The 21,177-nt window shown below is 39.1% G+C and overlaps 1 protein-coding gene across 31 annotated transcripts in view; it reads right to left on the bottom strand.

Annotated features, from left to right (window-relative positions):
- LOC147023651 (neurexin-1-like) overlaps positions 1 to 21,177 on the bottom strand; it is a 1,116,838-nt gene that overhangs the window by 946,460 nt on the left and 149,201 nt on the right. For 19 of the 31 annotated variants that reach the window (XM_085889296.1, XM_085889311.1, XM_085889305.1 and 16 more), the window contains exons 2-4: positions 16,206 to 17,368; positions 6,363 to 6,380; positions 5,630 to 5,659 (exon numbers count right to left, since the gene is read on the bottom strand). In XM_085889296.1, coding sequence (XP_085745422.1) covers positions 5,630 to 5,659; positions 6,363 to 6,380; positions 16,206 to 16,908 — 751 coding nt within the window. In that variant the 5' untranslated portion in view covers positions 16,909 to 17,368. The remainder of the gene's footprint in view (positions 1 to 5,629; positions 5,660 to 6,362; positions 6,381 to 16,205; positions 17,369 to 21,177) is intronic. The other 12 variants (XM_085889323.1, XM_085889313.1, XM_085889301.1 and 9 more) reach the window with 2 other exon arrangements.

Here is a 21,177-nt window from a genome sequence, read left to right as displayed (position 1 = left end):
CCCCCCACCCTCCCCACCTCAAGACCACTGGCAAAGATAAAAACACACCAATAGAGTAATTGGGGTCATGCTGATCCTTTGTAGCAAGTTAGGATGTAATTGGACCAGAACTGAAGGGGGAGTAGCACGACAAACAAACCGGCAAGCACACAAACACTGGTCCCTGAATTATAGTAAGGATTATATTAACTGTATTAAGTGAGTTTTCGTTCTATTGGATCATGAGTGTACTTTATTTATTTATTTCTCTGTCCTTTTTCATGTCCCTCTCTCTTTTGTCCCAGGATTTTCCATTTTCGTCGTCCCATGCCTTCTTATAATAAACTGTTATTGGTGTGGTGGCTGACCATTGCAGATTTAGCACATGAGAAACCATTTCAGCGTGACTTCAATGGCAAATCCACAGGGAGGGTTAAAATTGGTAATGTTCTCCACAAAGAGATCAACAGTTCTAACCACCCCCCCCCCCACCTCAGTAGGGGTCAGTAAACACACACCATGCCATGTGTACAAGGGAAAGTTGTAAGTCGTAAAAAACAAATGAGTTTTAAAATATTTGTTTTATTTGCATTTATTACATTCTCGTCCCTGTACCTGCCACACTTTTCTCATCCCCACTCCTCCACCCTGATGAAACCGAGTTGAGAGCCAGATGGATTCATTTAATGTGGTGGTGGTGTAGCACAGGCTTGATGGGCCAAATGGACTCCTGCATCAAAGTTCCTTGTTAATATTTATTGGTCTCGTATGGATGTGGTCACAAACGTCATCACGACCAACAGACATTATCATGTTTTGCATTTGTGTGCAAAATAAATCGAGTCTTTACTTCCTGCAATGTAAAGACAACACTTCATTATTTTCCATGAAATTCATAGAAGGGAAAGATGATGGTAAAATCCAACAATGGATGCTGTTTCCATGTTTGCTGACAAACAGATATTCACCTGACTGGCGAAAATCTAACCACGGTAACACGCTTGCAAGCTTTTGTACACAGCTAACTTTGACAAAAATACCTCATAAAAAACAACCATAGTAGTAATTCACATAATCGTTCATCATGATGCATTCGTAATGCACCCCATCCAGATGAAAGCGTTAAGAAACAAACAAGAAGAAGACGTCATGCAGAGCACGATACTTGCAAAATTCATAAACAAATTTGACCTCAAAAATAATTTGTGGTAGAATTCAATGACCAAATATACAACTCCGCTTCAAATTTCAAGTCAATTGGATGAAAATTGAAGACTAGAAATATCGCCTTAGTTGTTGACCTTGGGCCTATGTTGACCGTTTGGCCTTTGTTGACCTCAAAGATAATTGGCTGGTGGAATTCAGTGACCTGAAATATAAATCCTCTTCAAATTTCAAGTCAATTGGATAAAAATTGAGGATTTTAGAAATTCAGCCTATGTTGACCTTTTGGCCTATGGTGACATCAAAAATAATAGGTGGTTGAATTCAGTGACCTGAAATGTAAATATTTTTGAAATTTCAAAACAATCATATGAAAATTGAGGATTTTAGAAAATCTGGCCCAATTTGGCCCAAATTGGCCTTTTGGGTTCTGTTGATCTGAAAAATAATTGGTGCTCGAATTCAGTAACCTGAAATATAAATCATCTTCAAATATAAAGTCAATTGGATGTAAATTGAGGATTTTAGAAATAACACCTTAGTTGTTGACCTTGGGCCTATGTCGACCTTTTGGTCCATGTTGACCTCAAAAATAATTGACTGGATGAATTAATTGACCTGGAATATAAATGCTCTTCAAATTTCAAGTCAATCGGATAAAAATTGAGGATTTTCGAAATGCCACCTTAGTTGTTGACCTTCGGCCTATATTGACATTTTGGTCAATGTTGACTTAAAATAATTACCTGGTTGAATTCAGTGGCCTGAAATATAAATCGTCTTGAAATTCCAAGTCAATCGGATGAAAATTGAGGATTTTAGAAATCTCAACCTAAGATGTTGACCTTTGGACTATATTGACCTTTTGACCTCAAAAACAATAGACTTCTTGCTTATGACAAACTCTACCATGTGGTAAAGTTTCGTGAAGATCTGTTTCGAATTGTGACTTGGAGGCGAAAGACAGACTGACAGACAGAATAAACCAATGTCACCTGCAGGGTGACCCGTATCTTGCCAAAAGGTGACCACGTGTGACTTCTTTAAGGTCACACTGAGGTGAACAGAGCTGCTATCCACCAGGAGCGACTCCTTGAGGAATATCTGCCTACGAGAGATTCCGATGAGAATCGTTCTACAGAGTAACCATGAAAAATATGCTTTTGCCTCATAACGTCACCAAATGACGTCATAATGTCTCAAGCTTGAAATATCTCGAAAGCACTCATCAAGGTGTTCAATTTGAGGTACTACACGATATGGTTCCTAAAACTTGAAAATTTGACCTTGGGGTCAAATATGTTTGACCTTAGACGCTAACCATGAAGGTCAAGGCCAATCGCCACCAAAAATTAATCAGCTGAGCGCCAGACCATGAACTATATTCCCATGAAGTTTGAAGACGATCCGATCAAAATTACTCAAAACATAAGGGTTTCGTCGACTCCATTGATTTGCGACAAAGTGACCTTGACCTTCAAAATTTTGTGCACTGAAAGGGACCTCTATAGGCCTCTGATATGTGAAGTTACAAAAATTTCCAATGATAACTGTGCTCTGCAGAATTTTTTATACGTGATTACAGACAAACAAACAAAAAAACAAACAAAAAAAAAACATACAAGCTGATTAACATATCTTGCAAAAACTTCGTTTTGGCAAGATAATAACAAAATCGACTGACCAATAGACTTCAAAAATCTTCTATTTTCCAAGTCATCAGCATATCGGAATAGCACCTCAATACCCTATAACCCACATAACATGTTTTTCTGACAATCAAAAGATGAAAACCTCCATCTGGGTCGTTACAAAAATACAGAATTCCAGACACATCCAGAAGAGTTTCACCCAGGCTCATATAATCGTGGGTTGGTGAACTATTTTCAAGATTTATTCACCTAATTGACATGGGCCGTCAACACAATAACCCTCTCAAATCCCCCAACATTGTCATCATAATCATCATCAACTTGTCTTTATCATCACCATCAACATCGCATTATTGGATCAAGTTTATCATCATTATTATTAAACGTAAGTTTCATGATCTTCATATCTCAAGAAAATAAACTTTGTTTTACGTACTTAATAGAGGAAAATAATACTTTATTTTGTCTTCTTAATAACTATTTTGCTTTCATAAGACAAAACATGATCACATCACAGTGAAAAAGGAATAAGCAAAGGCATAGCTGGAAGTAAAAGAGAAAAACGAGGTCAAAATAGGTTTCCAACCAATGATAGCTCAGTGGATCAAAGTAGGTAGAGTCAAAGTTACATATGAGCTCTTCAATAACGTTGATGTAATGCCTGGAAAGAAACCAAAGATATCTGGACTCCTCAAAAAGGTTTGTCTGTTTGTGTGCAAATTAAATTCAAAACCATTTGACTGAGACACGTGATGTCCATGAGAGAATTTTGAACCTGGAAATGTTATGGCCACTTTTATTTTTATTTTTTTCCCCAGGGTGGATGTTTAAGCCAATTTCATGTTTTTTTTCAAATGCAACTCCAGAACGAATACTTATGTTACCATTACATGCCTCATGTGAAAGGTAGTGAAAAATGGGGGAGAAGGGAGAGGTGGGAACAGTTTAATAAATTCATTTTGCTGAGACCAAATACTCAGCTGTGATTGATAAAATGAGAAATAGTACATTGGCTGCAAAAAAAAAAAAATGGTGATATTTTCATCAGTTTGCCGAACATTTTGCCTACACTTCAAAAAACCCCAGAAGAAACCCTGCATATACATACATACAAACATACACATATCCAATTTAAGCATCCATTCGCGAGATGGCCGACACAATGCATCACATTGCACGTGAAACACGAGGAGGACAGTAATGTATTCAGCTGGGTTGAGATGAGAACCTGGGAGAGATGGTTCAGAGGTAAGTATGCTTACCTCTATGCTATTCTGACATTTGTACGTTCATATATATAAACACACACACACACACACACACACACACACACACACACACACACACACACACACACACACACACACACACACACACACACACACGTAGGTATGCATCTTTTGGTGGGGTTCACATTTCCAGAATAAAGTTGTGATGTTTTATGTAAACCCTTGGCACAGGAACATTTTCTATTTTCTTGTGTTCCACATCATTGCATCGTTACTTCAAAGGCACTTTTATGGATTGTAATATAAACCTACATTGCTTCCAATTGCAGGTTGCAGGTAGTAAGATTTGCTGATACCTCTTTCAAATACCCTATAATCGTTTTCTTTTTAATCACAACAATTGCCCTGACAATAAGTGATAGGACATTGATTTTCTTCAGTTTACAAGTTTTCTTCATTCTATTTTTTTTTTTTGATGAACCGTACTCTTTACAGAGGGTTGGTGCTGCCGAAGCAGTTACTTGCCAAGGGTTATACTACATTGTTTGTCGTTTCCTTCCCAGAATTCATTTTACCTCACCTGAATTACTTTTCCATATTCTGAATCATTTTGACAAAAGTCATTTGTCTAAAATATATCAGCGCAAGTCCAAAGCTTTTCGTTTATTTTTGGAAAACATTATTTCAGGTTGTTAACAAATGAAGCATGTCATTCTCAAAATATTATTGATTCGGAGAAATGCAATTTGAAAAGAGAAACTTTATATGTCCCTGTTATTATATCCATGTTCTGCAAACATGTGAACACCAATGGGAACAAACATAGTTTTGAGTAAATATAAAGGAATAAAAGAACAGTAGAAGAAGAGTAAATGCAGGTACTTTGACAAAGGAAAGGTTTGGGATAGAGGCAAAGACAGCAAACCTATAACATTCAAAGAAGCTCAATTCATTTGTTCTGACTTACCACCACTTTTTTCACTGAAAAATGAACTCTATTATTCGAATTCCTGTGATATTCATATATTATGGAATGAACCTGTACACACTTTTACCTATATTCTCATTAACGATCTCTGGATGGACATCTCAATCACATTTTAAAACATGAAGTAATGGTGTTGATTCTCAGGAAAATGCTTTCTTTCCATGATTACTGATGAACGGCTTTTGAATTGAGAGTGATGAATGTAGATGTGTTCATGAGAGGGTGCATTTCTATGCAAGAACCATAACATAAAAGGCAAGCTTAAATGCAACTAAGATGTGCTTTCAGAGAAACTTGAGTGAATGGTTTGAAAATTTTCAATACAAGTGAAACCGTAAGGTGTTTGCAATTGAAATAAAGAATGTCAAAGTTGAAATTATGCAAAGTTTGGTGAAACTCAATCAAAATCAAATGGCAAAGCATTCCATCAAAAAATGTGCCTAAGTGAGTGGACGTGATTGGCTTGCAAAAACGTTGTGGGCGTGGTGAACGAAAATAAACGTTGCTGCTTTAAGTCCCATGCCCTTTGCAAACTGCAAAGCCCTGCCTTGCATGCGTGAAGCAGGTAGTGGTAGCAAGGGAAAGAAAAGGGAGTTGGTAAAACAGTACACTCATACCTTGATCTCCCACCATCAGATGCATGAAACCTTGAAGAAGAATGAAAACACACATCAGCCTTCGAGAGAGAGAGAAAGAAAGACCTCCAGCAAAATCACAATAACACTTTCAGTATTGTGACTGACATACGTAGTGTATGTCTTTATACAGCACAGAGCCCAAAAGCATCAAACACTGCAGTGCCAAATGCTTTTCCAAAGATTTGGAAAGCAGATTCAGACATCTTAGCAAGTCATGGAAAAGGGTACATGCTGTCTAAATCCCTGCATATGTGGATTAAAACGCTCTTTTAAACGATTGCATTCAAATTTTCACAATTGAGGAAGAATACCAATTTCAAAATTGTTTCAATCTTGCCAATCAAATAATTTTAAAGGTATCACAGTTGCAAGTGCTGTGAATAAACTCCAAAATGTGAGTTTAAAAAAAAAATTAATTCCATTTTCCTGTATGACCAAATACAAAAGTCATATTGGAGGAGAAAAACATGTAATATTAACGTCCTCATGATTATTTGTTGGAATAGTTTTGGGCGTTAATAAAGAATCCCAAGCCAAAAAAAAATAATTGCATTCTTCTTTTAACCCCAAATAATTTTAATGGTTCCAATCTTTGATTTTTTTTTGTGTCAAACTAGATCAAATTTTAAAAAATGGAATCAAATGAGGCTATCACCTATGCTTCCCTTTTTTGAAAAACCCAGATGGAAACAGGACAAAGCTAATTACCTACCTTCCCCATAGATGACATCTGACAGCAGAAAGTAAGAAAAGAAAAAAAGTCTTTGTTAGGCATGCAGATCCCAATTGTCTTTGCATGACAGTGTCATGCAGAAGAGCGAGGTTCTAACCTCACAGAGGAAAATAAACAATCTGCATGTAGAATAGAGTCAAAACTTATTTTGTATTTTTGAGAAAAAAACAAAAACAAAAACAAATCACAAGCAGAAGAATAGACATTGAGAGTGCAGCAAAATACACCGGCACATCAACTGATGAAACAGAGGGTGTCTACGTATCTGGACTTGTGCTTGGAAAAAAAAAATTAGAAAGTTTTGGGAATGGGATCATCGTAAAATTTCCCATACCGAGTAGGCATGTGCATGATGCAAAATTTTACGCACATTCCCAAGACCAGAAAAAAAGGACAATTACCAGCAAGGCTCCAAAGAGGGAGGTGCTTGTGCTTACGGATTTTGTTTGCACTTTTGACAGGGCATCGGTGTGGTGCAAATTTACCTGCAGTGAAATGTAAAGCCATCTTAAAGGTAGAATTTAATAAAAAAAACTAAATGCAAAATATTGGTTGACAGTGCTTTTTCTCCTCAACAAACAATTAGTGTTACGCTTCCTTCCACCAGTTTGAAACGACCACGAAAAGGCAGACAATCTCAAGGAATGTCCAATTTGTTGTCCATAAACTTTCCTCAAGCATGTACTCATCTCTGATATTCAGATATTTCTACCTCCGCTACCCTAAGGTGGACAGAGGTTATGTTATCACTGTTGATTGTCTACCTGTCTGTATCTTTGTCTGTTAACAGGATATCTCAAACAGTCATGGATGGATTCAGACGAAATTTGATGGACAGGTTGGGTGTGTGATAAGGATAAATCATTATATGCTTGAGGTATATGCTTGAGGAAAGTTTATGGACAACAAGGCCAAATGCCTAAACTCGGTGTTTGCATCAAAATCTTGCATCCAAAACCCATCGCTTTCTGTACCCATCTTACCCAGTCACAACCAGCTGTCCATGGACTGTGTCCTTTTCTTCTGACAAAGTGGAGAGCTTGCTGTCAAACCTCGACTCAGATTCTGCAACCGGTTCAGAGAGTATCAGCCCACGTGTCCTAAAAACCTGCTCCTCTGCTCTTGCTCACCCTCTCTCTGTTCTATTCACCCTCTCATTTGCTCAAGGTCATCTGCCATCTGCTTGGAAATCAGCAAACATTACCACCCTGCATAAAAAAGATGCAAAAACAAATCCCTGCAACTACAGACCAATCAGCCTTCTCCCAATCATCAGCAAGGTTAGGGAATCCATCATCGCTTCAGACAATAAATCCTTCCTCTTCTCCAATGGTTTGATTTCCGAACATCAATTTGGTTTCAGACCAGCCCACTCCACCCTGGATATGCTGCTTTTGCTCTCCCAGCAATGGATGGAGGTACTCGATGCCAGACATGAAATCAAAGCCATATCACTAGACATACCGCATGCTTTTGACACAGTCTGGCATTCCACCATGCTCACCAAACTCTCATCCTATGGTATCCAAGGACATCTCCCCTAATGGCTCGCAGACTTCCTCTCCTGTCGCAGCCAATGTGTGGCCATAATTGGAGTTCTCTCATCCCCTCTTCCTGTCCAGGCTGGAGTTCCTCAAGGTAGCATTCTGGGCCGTTCTTTTTCTGGTTTTCATCAATGATCTCTCCGACTCTCTTGAAAATCCTCTAAATCTCTTTGCTGATGACTCCTCCCTCTGCCGTACCATCAGTCTTCCCTCAGACCAGCAAGCAGCAACTTCTTCGTTCTCTGCAGATCTGGATAAAATCACAAACTGGTCCCAACACGTGGAACATGTCTTTCAATCCTGACAAATCTCACACTCTCACTATGTCTCTCCGAAAAGACTATTTGGAAAACCTCCCCCATCAACTTTCTCAATAATCCTCTGGAAGAAGTCCTTACATTAAAGCTTCTGGGTATCACTATGTGCCATAATCTTTCTTGGGAAAGCAACATTTCCAACCTGGCCTCCAAAGCTAGTCGCCGACTGGGAATGCTCTGTAATGCAAAGTCCTACCTTGGCCGACCTGAGCTCCTGACCACATACAAAGCTTTCATCTGCAGCCTGATGGAATGCTGCTCTCTCCTCTGGGCTGGTGCTCCTGCCTCTCACATTTCTCGGCTTCACGCTGTGGAAACCAAGGCATTTAGGATCAGTGGTATCACCCACGGTGAGGCTGTGTCTTTGGGGCTCTCACTCTCACCGCAGGCAGGTCGGTGGTCTTTCTGTCTACTCCCGTCTCCTCTCCAGTCAACCCCCCCCCCATGCTTTCTCTGCGATATGTCCCCCTTATATTTCCCCAGTGAGCTCAAGGTCCGCCAGAAACCCCCTTCTGGTAAAACTACCAAAATCATGAATCAATGCTCACCTTCACTCTTTCACTTCTCTTTTTCCCCGCCTTTGGAATAAACTCCCACACTCTCTTCAATTTAATTCTCCCCTCCAAGCCTTAAAAACAGCTGTTTACCACAACCTCTTATCTTCCCCCATCTAAAACCATGATCTTTTCCATCACCGTTAATCCACCCCAAACCCACCTCCTTCAAATTCCCTGCTTTCCTTCCTGAAAGTCCCTGTAGAGTCCATCTTGTACACCCTATCCCTCTCCCTTCCACAAATATCTGAATGTCTCTGTTCCCCACTGTTTTGTCCTTCCCTCTCCTCTTGTCTCCTGCCCCCCTTGTTGTGTGTTGTTTGTTAGCTCCCTTACGAGCCATGACAATGTACACAATATATATGTGTGTGTGTGTGTGTGTGTGTGTGTGTGTGTGTGTGTGTGTGTGTGTGTGTTTTTTGAGTAGATTTTGGTGAAGATTCAGATCCAGATCAGGATGTGAGATTTTTTAAATTTTATAAGAAAATTCTTCACCATTGAGAGAAAGGTCCAAAAACGATTCATCGTATGATAGTTCAAAACATTAGGGACAGATTCAGGCAAAACTTGGTGGGTGAGTTGGGTAGGTAACAAAAACAAGCTGATTACATTTTCGCTCAGCTCTAGATGCAGATCCAGCCTATCAGTGGGCTACAAGATGTAAAATGTTCAGCCTGGTGGAGGTATGTGCTCTACCAAGTGTCGTTGTAGTATCTTTCACACAACTCATGTCTGGGCACGTAGCGAAACCTGGAAAGTTTAGGGTGTCAGGATAAAACCACACCCCCTTCATCATGAAACCCTGAAAAATTTACACTTAAGCGTGTGACCGGTAATGAGTTGCCAATCGGATTTAAAAATGCCTGCTTGCCGGAGCTGAGTATAGGCTTGAGGAGGTTTGTGCACCACAAATGAAAGATCACCTGATGGCAAGTCTGCTCTTTCTTCATTGGTTCAAATTGGTGAAGGACAGAAAAGCACGAATTGTTTGTTGACTGTGGTGTTCTACTTAACAATGGATAATTCCCAAACAAATTAATATAATGTGTACATGTAATTATGTGTATATATATATATATATATATATATATATATATATATATATATATATATATATATATATATATATATAGACGTATTGTTGTTTAATCTGCTGGATTGCAATGAGGAAAATAAACAACATGGTATTTGCTCCTAGTTAATGTGTCATCCAAAAACTAAAATATTTGATAGGCTTTGACGGAAACTGTTGCATGTGAATGGAAATTGTTGTTCGTGTGAAAATGTAGCCAAGTGAAACAATTCCATATAATGTATGTTAATGTGTAACTTTTAAACAATGGCTGAAAGGATGCAGTATATACAATGAAATCTTCACATGTTAATTTTAAAAACATCAAACACCAGAAATATTAAATTGTCGACTCTCCATGTTGTGTGGTGCAGCTTGCTTTCTTCTTTCTTGAAATGATAAATACAACTCAGCATGATGTTACCCACTTTCCCAAAACAAACCACTTTACAAATGACAGAGAGATATGTTGAAAGACTAAAATGTCAAAATCTGTAACCTGAGTGTTGGAACAAGTCACACGTGGTGATAAACAATACCAGTGTGAAATGATTAGGAAGTGAAACATGGCTTGAAGGATAAATACACAACAGTTCCATCCATACTAAATTGAATATTGAGGTTATACATTGTAATATGACTACCTGTGCAGAAAGACAATGGAAGCTGGTAAATATGATGCAAGTAATGCTGTTTAATATAAAAACCATAATATGCATATCACGTAAATATTTTTGCCACGGAACTACTCAAGTTAGCTGTGAAAAGGTGATGATTTGACTGGTGTATGGGTCTTTTTGACTTGTTGGGCAAATTTTGTGAGAATTACAGAAACCTGAAGACAATATGATTTATAGCTTCTGTGAAATGTGATTGTCACAGAAACATACACAATATATATATATTATAAAAAAATTTTACTGAATAAACCGGAATAGGTTCAAGTGGAGGTTTGAATGTGGAAATCATAAATCGATCCTTCGACACTTTACGATGAGTTAAAATGAAAGTCAGGATTTTCTTCTCAAGTCTTCCAACCTGGATCAATGCTGTAAAAATATAGATTTTCATGTGCATATGTGTATATAGTACATATATCATTGATTTATTTATTCATTTTTTTTTTTTTTACAAAAAGAGGTTCTTCCAACCAAAGTTGTCACTGGCTTCAACTCTTCATTAACTATTACACAGTGGGGTGCAAAAGTACAAACCCACTTAAAGCAATACCAAGCTTTCAAATCACGAATTCAAACACAAATTTGTCTTAAAATTGAAGATAATGTACCCATATTTTTTAATTTATTCAAGTTATTATTGACCGACACTTTGTCTTAAGATAATAAATGAATAGTGAGTACATTTGAGAGAAAGATAAAATATGTGTGCAGTCTAACTATGCATTGCAACACTTGGGAAAATATTGACTCAAACATAATCCATAAATTAATTAAATCAATCGAAAATGGAGTTGAGGCAGTTCTCAAGGCAAAAGGTAGTCACACTGATTTTTAATTATACGTAAAGACATTTGATTTTTTCCTAATACAAGTATTGATATATCAAGATTTCAAGGAAATCCCTTGAAAGTGATTTTAGTTTCATATTACAATGATTAATTTTGTGATCACATCTTGTTTCAATTGATAAATATCGTACTGGACTCATACTTTTGCACCCCACTGTGTATATATACATAATATACGAGATGGCCCAAAGTATGCGGACTTCCCTTCAATTAGTGGATTCGGCTATTTCAGTCACACCTATTGCTGACAGGTGTATAAAATCAAGCACACAGCCATGCAATCTCCATCTACAAACATTGGCAGTAGAATGGGCCACACTGAAGAGCTCATTGACTTTCATCGTGGCACAGTCATAGGATACCACCTTTCCAAAAAGTCAGTTTGTCAAATTTCTGCCCTGCGAGAGCTGCCCCGGTCAACTGTAGGTGCTGATATTGGGAAGTGGAAATGTTAAGGAGCAACAACAGCTCAGCCACGAAGTGGTAGGCCACACTAGCTCACAGAATGGGACCACCGAGTGCTGAAGTGCAGAGTGCGGAAAAATTGCCTGTCGTCAGTTGCAACACTCACTACCGAGTTCCAAACTGACTCTGGAAGCAACGTCAGCACAAGCACTGTTCATCTAGAGCTTCATGAAATTGGTTTCCACGGCCAAGCAGCCGCATATAAGCGCAAGATTACCATGCGCAATGCCAAGGGTCGGCTGGAGTGGTGTAAAGCTCACCCCCTTTGGAATCGGGAGCAGTGGAAACGCGTTCTTTGGAGTGATGAATCACGCTTCACCATCTAGCAGTCTGGTGGATGAATCTGGGTTTGGTGGATGCCAGGAGAACGCTACCTGCCCGAATGCATAATGCCAACTGTAAAGTTTGGTGATGGAAGAATAATGGTCTGGGGCTGTTTTTCATGGTTCGGGCTAGGACCATTAGTTCCAGTGAAGGGAAATCTTAATGCTGCATCACGCAATGACATTCTAGATGATTCTGTTCTTCCAACTTTGTGGTAACAGTTTGTGGAAGGCCCTTTTCTGTTTCAGCGTGACAATGCCTCCGTGCACAAAGCGAGGTGCATACAGAAATGGTTTGTCAAGATTGGTGTGGAACAAGTTGACTGGCCTGCACAGAGCCCTGATCTCAACCCCATAGAACAACTTTGGGATGAATTGGAACGTCGACTGCGAGCCAGACCTTATCGCCCAACATCAGTGCCCTACCTCATGAATGCCCTTGCGACTGAATGGAAGCAACTCCCCACAGCAATGTTCCAACATCTAGTGGAAAGCCTTCCCAGAAGAGTGGAGGTTGTTATAGCAGGAAAAGGGGGACCAACTCCATCTTAATGCCCATGATTTTGAAATGAGATGTTGGACGAGCAGGTGTCCACATACTTTTGGCCATGTCGCGTGTGTGTACATTATATATACATATATACATATATACATGTGTATATATATATATATATATATATATATATATATGTGTATATATATATATATATATATATATATATATATATATATATATATATGTATATATGTGTGTATATATACATATAGTAAGAAAATTTGGTTGTTGATGTGGAAAGACACAATTAGTAATATGTGAAGGAAGTATATTTTGTGAAATGGAGCATTATATAGTAAACACCTTTTTCTCAGGCTGGAAGACTGTAAGGCCAAATGTTCATAATTCTCACCATATTTCAATTCTAAATGATAATTTTTGGGAATCAATCTTGGTCAGTGATGTTAATTTCCCTGCAGCTCAACATAAAAATTGATATCCAATTGTTTCTCATCGCTGCTCTACTCCAGCTACATATGGATATTTTCATTTATTTATGGAAGCCATTTACACCTTTGCACCTCATGTTTTTTGCATTGCACTACCCATTATGCCTCAGATTGAGATTGCATTCCATTTGGCCAGCAGAGTTTCCAGGGGAAGTGCAACATTGCCAATTTAGTAGTGCACATTTTAGAATATCCCAGCATTCTTCAGTGTGACAATTTGGCTGTTATTTTCAAATTGGGGAATGTGAAGGGGGATGTAAAGGGAGGATTTGTTGGTGGGGGAGGGAGTGGATGAGAAGAAATTGAGGTGGATGCATTAAGATTCCACAACAAAAACAGTTCCATTTAAACTAAGTGTATTGCAAACATTTCTCAGTTTAGCACTACCCTTTTGTGTGCTCATAGTGGAGCAGTTTTCATGCACACCAATGAATCACCATCCATAAAGAGGCTTGAGATTTTACAATCACATCAGAAGTTATATTTAAAAGAAACTGATCACATCAGATGATATTATCATGTAAGGATCAGCCACATGTGGTGCTGCTACAGCTCGAAATGCTGCAATTTGAACACACCTTGAAACGACTTCCACGATACAAAATGATGGGGACTTGGGGCAGGGAATTTGATTGTTGTTGTTTAGCTTTGTTTATTTATCCTTCACAACCAACGGCATATAAATGTGAATTTGTCAAAACAGCTAGTACTTATTCTAACAACAACAAGAGCATCACTTTAGGATTCCTCCACTTGCATATGAAGAGCTGACATTTTAACTACTTATGGAAAGCAATTGAAAATTCACACTCGTTTGACACCACTCTTGTTATAAGCACATCATACATTTCTGCATAGTGAGCAGTCATGAACCCATTAAAGCATTTCCATAGTAACCATAAACTTCGATGTTTGGAAAAAGGAACATTTTTTTCCCCATTAGCACAACTTCTGAACATGAGGAATGTTTATTTCATTATTGCAGATTATCATGAAAAGCAGCTTCATTGACACAAATCAACATAAAGCAACAGCAAATCAGCATAACATTTGTTTCTGTTTGGTATTTTGAACCATAAGAAAATTAAAACTGTGTTGATATTATATCAGGCAAAACTGTAAAAGGAAAAAGACATTTGATTTGACATTATTGGATTACATTTATCAAAATAATGGTTTTGAAGATTGACAGGGAATACAAGTAAATGACAAAAAAGTTTTGTTTATCACATCTAGTAAATTTTAATATTGCTTCAACAATCAGGAAATTAATTTGAACCTGACATGCACATGAATAAATAACAAAAATCGACACCGAAACAACTATAAACCATTTTCTATCATGTAAACCAAAATATATTGCGTGTGTGTGTGTGTGTGTGTGTGTGTGTGTGTGTGTGTGTGTGTGTGTGTGTGTGTGTGTGTGTGTGTGTGTATATATATATATACATATATATATACATACATATATATATATATATATATATATATATATATATATATATACATATATATATATACATACATATATATATATATATATATATATATATATATATATATATATACATACATACATATACATATACATATATTATTTTGAATTTTTTTTTGAAGAAGAAGAAGGCGCTTCCAACCGAAACTAGATTAACCTAAATCTCGGTTAAAAAAAAAAAACTAGATTGACTCCGCAAATTTGAGCAAAAAGCGAGAGCAGTCCTGATTTCAGGCAATGTTTCACCAGCTTCACAGCCAGCTTCCTCAGGAACAATAGAAATTAGTCTATTGTGCCTGAAGAAACCGACTGTTAAGATGGTGAAACGTTGCCTGAGACCGGATCTGCTCTTGCTTTTTGCTCAAATTAGCAGAGTCGATCTAGTTTTTTACTTTTGGTTGGAAGCCCATCTTCTTCTTTAAAAATGTATCATCCCAACTGCCCCAATCTTCTACAATATATATATATATATATATATATATATATATATATATATATATATATATATATATATATATATATATATATATATATATATATATATATATATATATCAACTCCTCCCATGCTCTTTGAGCTGAATAAGCTGTATAAAGCAACCAAGAAAGGCTACGAAGTTAATCCCTTTACTGTTTCAAGCCCTTCCCAGAGTTCTCTACAGCTGTAAAGACACTTACAAAGAGTACACACATGAGAATCCCAATGCTACACACCGCCTCAACTGCCGGATCAGTTTCATCACTTTTTGGTGAATCATCAGTGATGGTGCAGACATAAATGCATACTAACGAGACTCTCAAGCATGTACAATGTGCAAATGTTGAAAGCAGTCAAGATATAAATGATAAACAAAGACCCACCCACATCTCTCACCTGTGAATGAAGGAAATAACCAATCAGCTCTACTCATTCACAGCTTATTCCCTCCATTAACAGGTGAGAGATGTGGGTGGGTCTTTCTTTATTATTTATATCTTGACTGCTTTCAACATTTGCACATTGTACATGCTTGAGAGACTCGTTAGTATGCATTTCTGTCTGCACCGTCACTCATGATTCGCTAATAAGTGATGAAACCACTCTGGTAGCTGAGGGGGTGTGTAGCATTGGGATTCTCATGTGTGTACGCTTTGTAAATGTCTTTGCAGCTGTAGAGGAACTCTGGAAAGGGCTTGAAACAGCAAAGGGCATAACTTGGTTGCCTTTGTTGGTTGATTTATGCAGCTTCTTCAGCTAGAAGAGCATGGGAGGAGTCGATTTCTTTATATAATCCTAGCCACCTGGGTTTAATTGATTAGGTGAGAGCTCATTGGTTATTCCCTCCATTCACAGATGAAAGAATTGGGTGGGTCTTTAATTCTCATTATTTGTATATATATATATATATATATATATATATATATATATATATATATATATATATATATATATATATATATATATATATATATATATATATATATCTGTCATATATGAAAAAAATATTCCATTACTTGCAAATTGAAAGCTTTGGCCTCACCTTCATGGCAGTATCTTCCCTGGAAGCCAGTGCTTCCGCAGTCACACGTAATCTCACTTCCCACCACAGAACATGCACCACCATTCTTGCAAGGGTTTTGTTCCAGGCACAGCTGGTCCAACCGAGAACGAACACCTTTGCTACTGATGAGAATGGGCATTGCGTTGCCATATTGGAGGTTCATGATAAAGCCTTTGAAAGCGATTCGGTGCTTGACATGCTTTGAGGTAAGCTGCTCCACTCGCTCACTTGGAGGAATTCCACCTAAGAAAAGGTCGCTGCTTACACTCAGGTGTTGCCCCCGAGATATGACATCTCCTGGCACCATCTCACCATCTACAGTCAGGGTGACGTGCTTGAAACGGATCCATATGTGTAGTGAATGCCACTTGCCATCATTAACCAGCTTGGAAGTTTCCAGGACAAGGTGTGAATCACAGTGCATGAAGAAGTGCAGCTGCACCTTACCCTTTTTAATGAACAGCTCCAAATAATCACAAATTCCTCCATCATCAATGTAAATGAGTAGGCCTTCTGAACTGTTTGTCTTGAACTTGAAGCTCAGATTCCCATTGGCACTTTGGTCCCATCGCAGGTATCTCTGCCATTGATCTGCCGTCCCAGTAAACTCCAAGCTCATGCAGCACCCCATCCAGAAAAGCATCAAGAAGCCCAGGAGAACCACATAGGTCATCTTGGCCATCTTGAAGTTATTACCATGCAAAGTATTCTGGTAGAGCAACAAGATCTCCTCTGTTGATAAAGAAGTGCCTCTGGAATAGGTGTATCCACAACTTTATCTGGCAAAAACTGCTTTCATTAGAGTGCCGTAGAGAAATGATCGTTTTTCCAATTCGATATTCTTCACTATATCGGTAGCTTGTGGATGTGTTAATACTTCACGTTGCAAGCTCAGCCACAAATCACCAGGCAATGGTCTCTTCGTGATGCAAATGCTTATTTATACGACTTCTTTCAGTTCCTAAGCAAAGGCAATTCATAATGCCTGCACAGGAAACAATTTCCAGTTTTCACCGAAATCTACAAGGTATTTCATGCACGTAGGCTATGCCAAATGCTTAATATGCAAAGGACGTCAGAGAACGTTGGACAATTTTCTGCTGGAAGCAAGGCGGTGTGATGAGGGATTTAATGATGGTTGCCTGCAAGACACGTACACAATGAGACATTATGGTTACAAGGATGAAGACATTTATATCTTCTGCCATTTGCCTGATCATTTTTTTTTTCTCTACATCATCCATGCAATACAAATAAAAAATATTTGCACTATAACATCAATGCAAAGAGAAGCATCTTACAAATTGCTGGCTCAAGGTCATCCATTGAAAATACGACTTGCTTTAAGATTTTCCATGACTAACAATGATATATTGAAGAAACATCCACTGCAGAAATGTTCTTTTTAACGCTGGGTTATGTATCAATCAAGGGAAATTCAAATATCTGAGACAAAACCAAAGAAATTTGACATTTTCATCCATCCAGTGCATCACAAAAACATCTAAAAGCCAGAATGAGACATTGGAACTCACATTATTGTCTCATGGACAATACTAATCCAAATCAGAAAGATTTGGAATGATACAAACATGCAATTCTGCAGGGCTTATGGTCTAATTACATAGGAGATGACAGGTCAGTGAATGCGAGCAAACACCTAAAAATATTTTTGTATGTGTGAGATCATTTGACAAGGATCAGCACACACAAGTCAGATATCTATTTAAGGACTTGATGATCAATTTATAAAATGTACTTACATGACTTTCTGTGAATAAATATCATGTTGTTATCACCATAAAATTCAATATTCGTTCATTAATCATTTGAGGATCAAAATGTCTTGATTTGCTGAATGTTTTTCTTCAGGCGATTTGGTCAACCCAATTATCAGAAAAATAAAACTTGCAATTCGCCAAACCACATTGGAATCTTGGAATGATTTAGCCTGTAGGCCTAAATGATTAAATATGACTTACTATTGAAGAACATCACCTTCCTATTTTGAAGCTTTTGACATCAAACGTAAGAATGAGGAAAACAGTCCACGTGTTAAATCAGGAAATCATTGACGCTGTGTTGGGTGTTGAAAATAAGGCATACAGCCTCACCGTCCTCTCATAAATGAGGGACCCAGCTTCACTGTTTTGTCATTCATAGCTAGATTGGGGTAAGAATAGCATGGACCGTGTGACCGTGTAGGTTAGATTACTCTTGCATCAGATAAAATGTCAGAGTAAGTTGTCCTGTTAAACATGCACTGGTGAGTGAGTGAGTGTTACCATCAAGACAGTGTTGAGTAAGTTTATTGTGTAAAACCTATTTTTGAGCAAGGCCAGGTGAGGAATTTGGCACAAAGGCACAACTGGAAAGCACATTGCTCACGTGTGTGTGCGTGCGTGTGTGCGTGTGTGCGTGTGTGCGTGTGTGTGTGTGTGTGTGTGTGTGTGTGTGTGTTCAGAGTCAATGTACTTTTAGTAATGCTTTGACAATCCTTAGTGACCTTGTATAACCATGTACAATAGTGGATTATTGCTAAGTACACTGGACTGGAATCTGGAAGGCAGTGGGTTAAAATCCAGAAAAAGGCAGCATTATTAAAGATATAATTCCTCATCTTTATGAAGTCAAGCTCATCTCAGAACAATTGCCATGTCAGTGTTCGATTGTCGGTACTACCCAGCTTGCTCATTTGTGACCTTTGGATTGGACAATATGCCTGTATGCCTGTACCACCTGGACAGGTCTACATATGATGCTCCTTCACTCATTGTGGTTGACTTGTTCCCTTCCCTTATTTCTTTCTTTCTTTCAGGTGATTCTAAATGACTTTGGGTCCTTCCTTTCTCTTGTACTTTGCAATAAATAAGAAATGCACTTTGGTCTTCACTCTAAAGTAGGTGTTTATAGCTTTGCAAATAATGTTTTGCTCACAAAAAGGTGGTGTTCTCAATTGAGAAAACAAATCTTGAAAAAAAGATGAGAGAAATAGCTTTTGTTAATAAAAAGAGACTGTAAAAAATACACGTCTCAATAACAAGGTAAATGTCTAACGAAGAGGCAGAAAATAATTCCAAAAGTACAATGCAAACTGTCTGACTGGGTGACCTTTGGACACAACTGAAGTTGCTGACCCATCGTTTGGAGAAGTAATGGGCTTCAAGGGTCAAACCCAATGATGAATGGAGCACAGCTGCTTTGTTTTATATACAAGACGAGGCTCATGAAAGAGAGGTGATGGAGGGTTAAAAAGGCAATGTAATGACAGTGGGTCAGTGGCTCAACAGTTGGACAAATCAGCAAATCAATGAACATAAGAAGAGTAAGGAGAGGATGGGAGGAAAAACAGCAACCTGCAATTAAGACGATTGGGTGAGGTAAGTTATAGTTAATGGGATAAAAAAGATTGTGGGTATAATTGGGGATGATGTGAGATTGCAGTGTACCACCTGCTTGGAACACTGAATCAAAGAGTGGGATGAACAGTGGTTCCACAAATGGGAGAAAAGAGGATGAGGTCAAGAATGGGAGCATGTGCCAGAACAGCGCGTCGCTGCGTCCACTTTCCGCCGGTACTCCAGGGGCCTCCGTCTGGCCATCCCCCAGGCAGATGCAGGGCCCATCCCCATCTCCTTGAGATGATGGTCAACCTGTTGCAACCATGAGGCACATGGTCGGCCCACTGGCCTCCTCCACTCATGAGAGAATCTGGTGAGCAGGATCAGCGTCAGGAAAACGAGCCACATGTCCATACAGCCGCAATTGACGCTCACGGACTATGCAGGTAATAAATCTCATCCGAGTCTCTCTCAGCAACCGCTCGTTGGACACAAAATCCGACCAGCGATAGCCAAGACTTCTCCGAAGAGACCTGGTACCAAAGGAATTAAGTCTCCGTCACAGATCCTTGGTCAATGTCCAAGTCTCGCACCCATAGAGCAAGACTGGAAGTACCAAGGACCTGAAGACTCGGACTTTCGTCCTCCCGCACAGGTACCGGCAGCGCCACACCCCATGAACCAGTGAATCCATGACTCCACAGGCTCGACCCAGACGTCTATTGACCTCTGACTCGCAGCCAGCAGAGACATGAATATCACTGCCAAGGTAAGTGAATCTCTCCACGACCTCAACATCCTTACCACAAACAGACACAGACAGGACAGCAGCATCCAAGATGTCACTGAAAGCCTGGATCTTAGTTTTGACCCAAGACACCCGTAATCCCAATGGCTCCGACTCCTCATTCAGCACCTCGAGGGCCCCCAAGAGGATGTCTAAACTCTCCGCAGAGATGACTGCATCATCTGCAAAATCAAGGTCCGAGATCTTGACATTCCCAAACGATGCACCACAACTTGATCTCTCCGACATCCTCCCTAGAATCCAGTCCATACAAGTGCTGAAAAGTGTGGGGGAAAGTACACATCCCTGACGAACTCCAGTAACAACTGGAAATAAGTCAGAGATGGTACCACCACACTTCACAGCACTCTCAGTACCAGAGTAGAGTTCAGACATCAGATCGATCAGTTTTGGTGGCACCCCACGAAGACCAAGAATCCTCCAGAGGACATCCCGATTCACTGAATCGAACGCTTTACAGAGATCAACATAGGCTGCAAGCAGCCCCTGCCGAAACTCTCGTCTGCATTCGGTGAGGACATGAAGTGCAAGGATACGGTCAATCGTTGACCTCTTTGGTGTAAAGCCTGACTGCTCTAGACGCTGGTGTTCAAGCAGATGGTGGCGAACCCTATCAAGAATTATCCGAGCAAAGACCTTGCCCGGCACTGAGAGCAGCGTCACCCCTCGGTAGTTGTTGCAGTCTTGGCGATCACCCTTCCCTTTCCAGAGAGGGACAACAAGGCCCCTCTTCCAGTCAGTTGGGATGATGCCTGTGTTCCAGGCAGAGCACAAAACTGCATGCAACGACACGAGTGCAGCA

Source organism: Eptatretus burgeri, chromosome 7, assembly GCF_056783735.1.
Source record: "Eptatretus burgeri isolate ZD-2024b chromosome 7, Ebu_testis_v1, whole genome shotgun sequence".
In the NCBI taxonomy this organism is placed as follows: Eukaryota; Metazoa; Chordata; class Myxini; order Myxiniformes; family Myxinidae; genus Eptatretus; species Eptatretus burgeri.
This window is presented reverse-complemented; position numbering and strand designations above follow the sequence as displayed.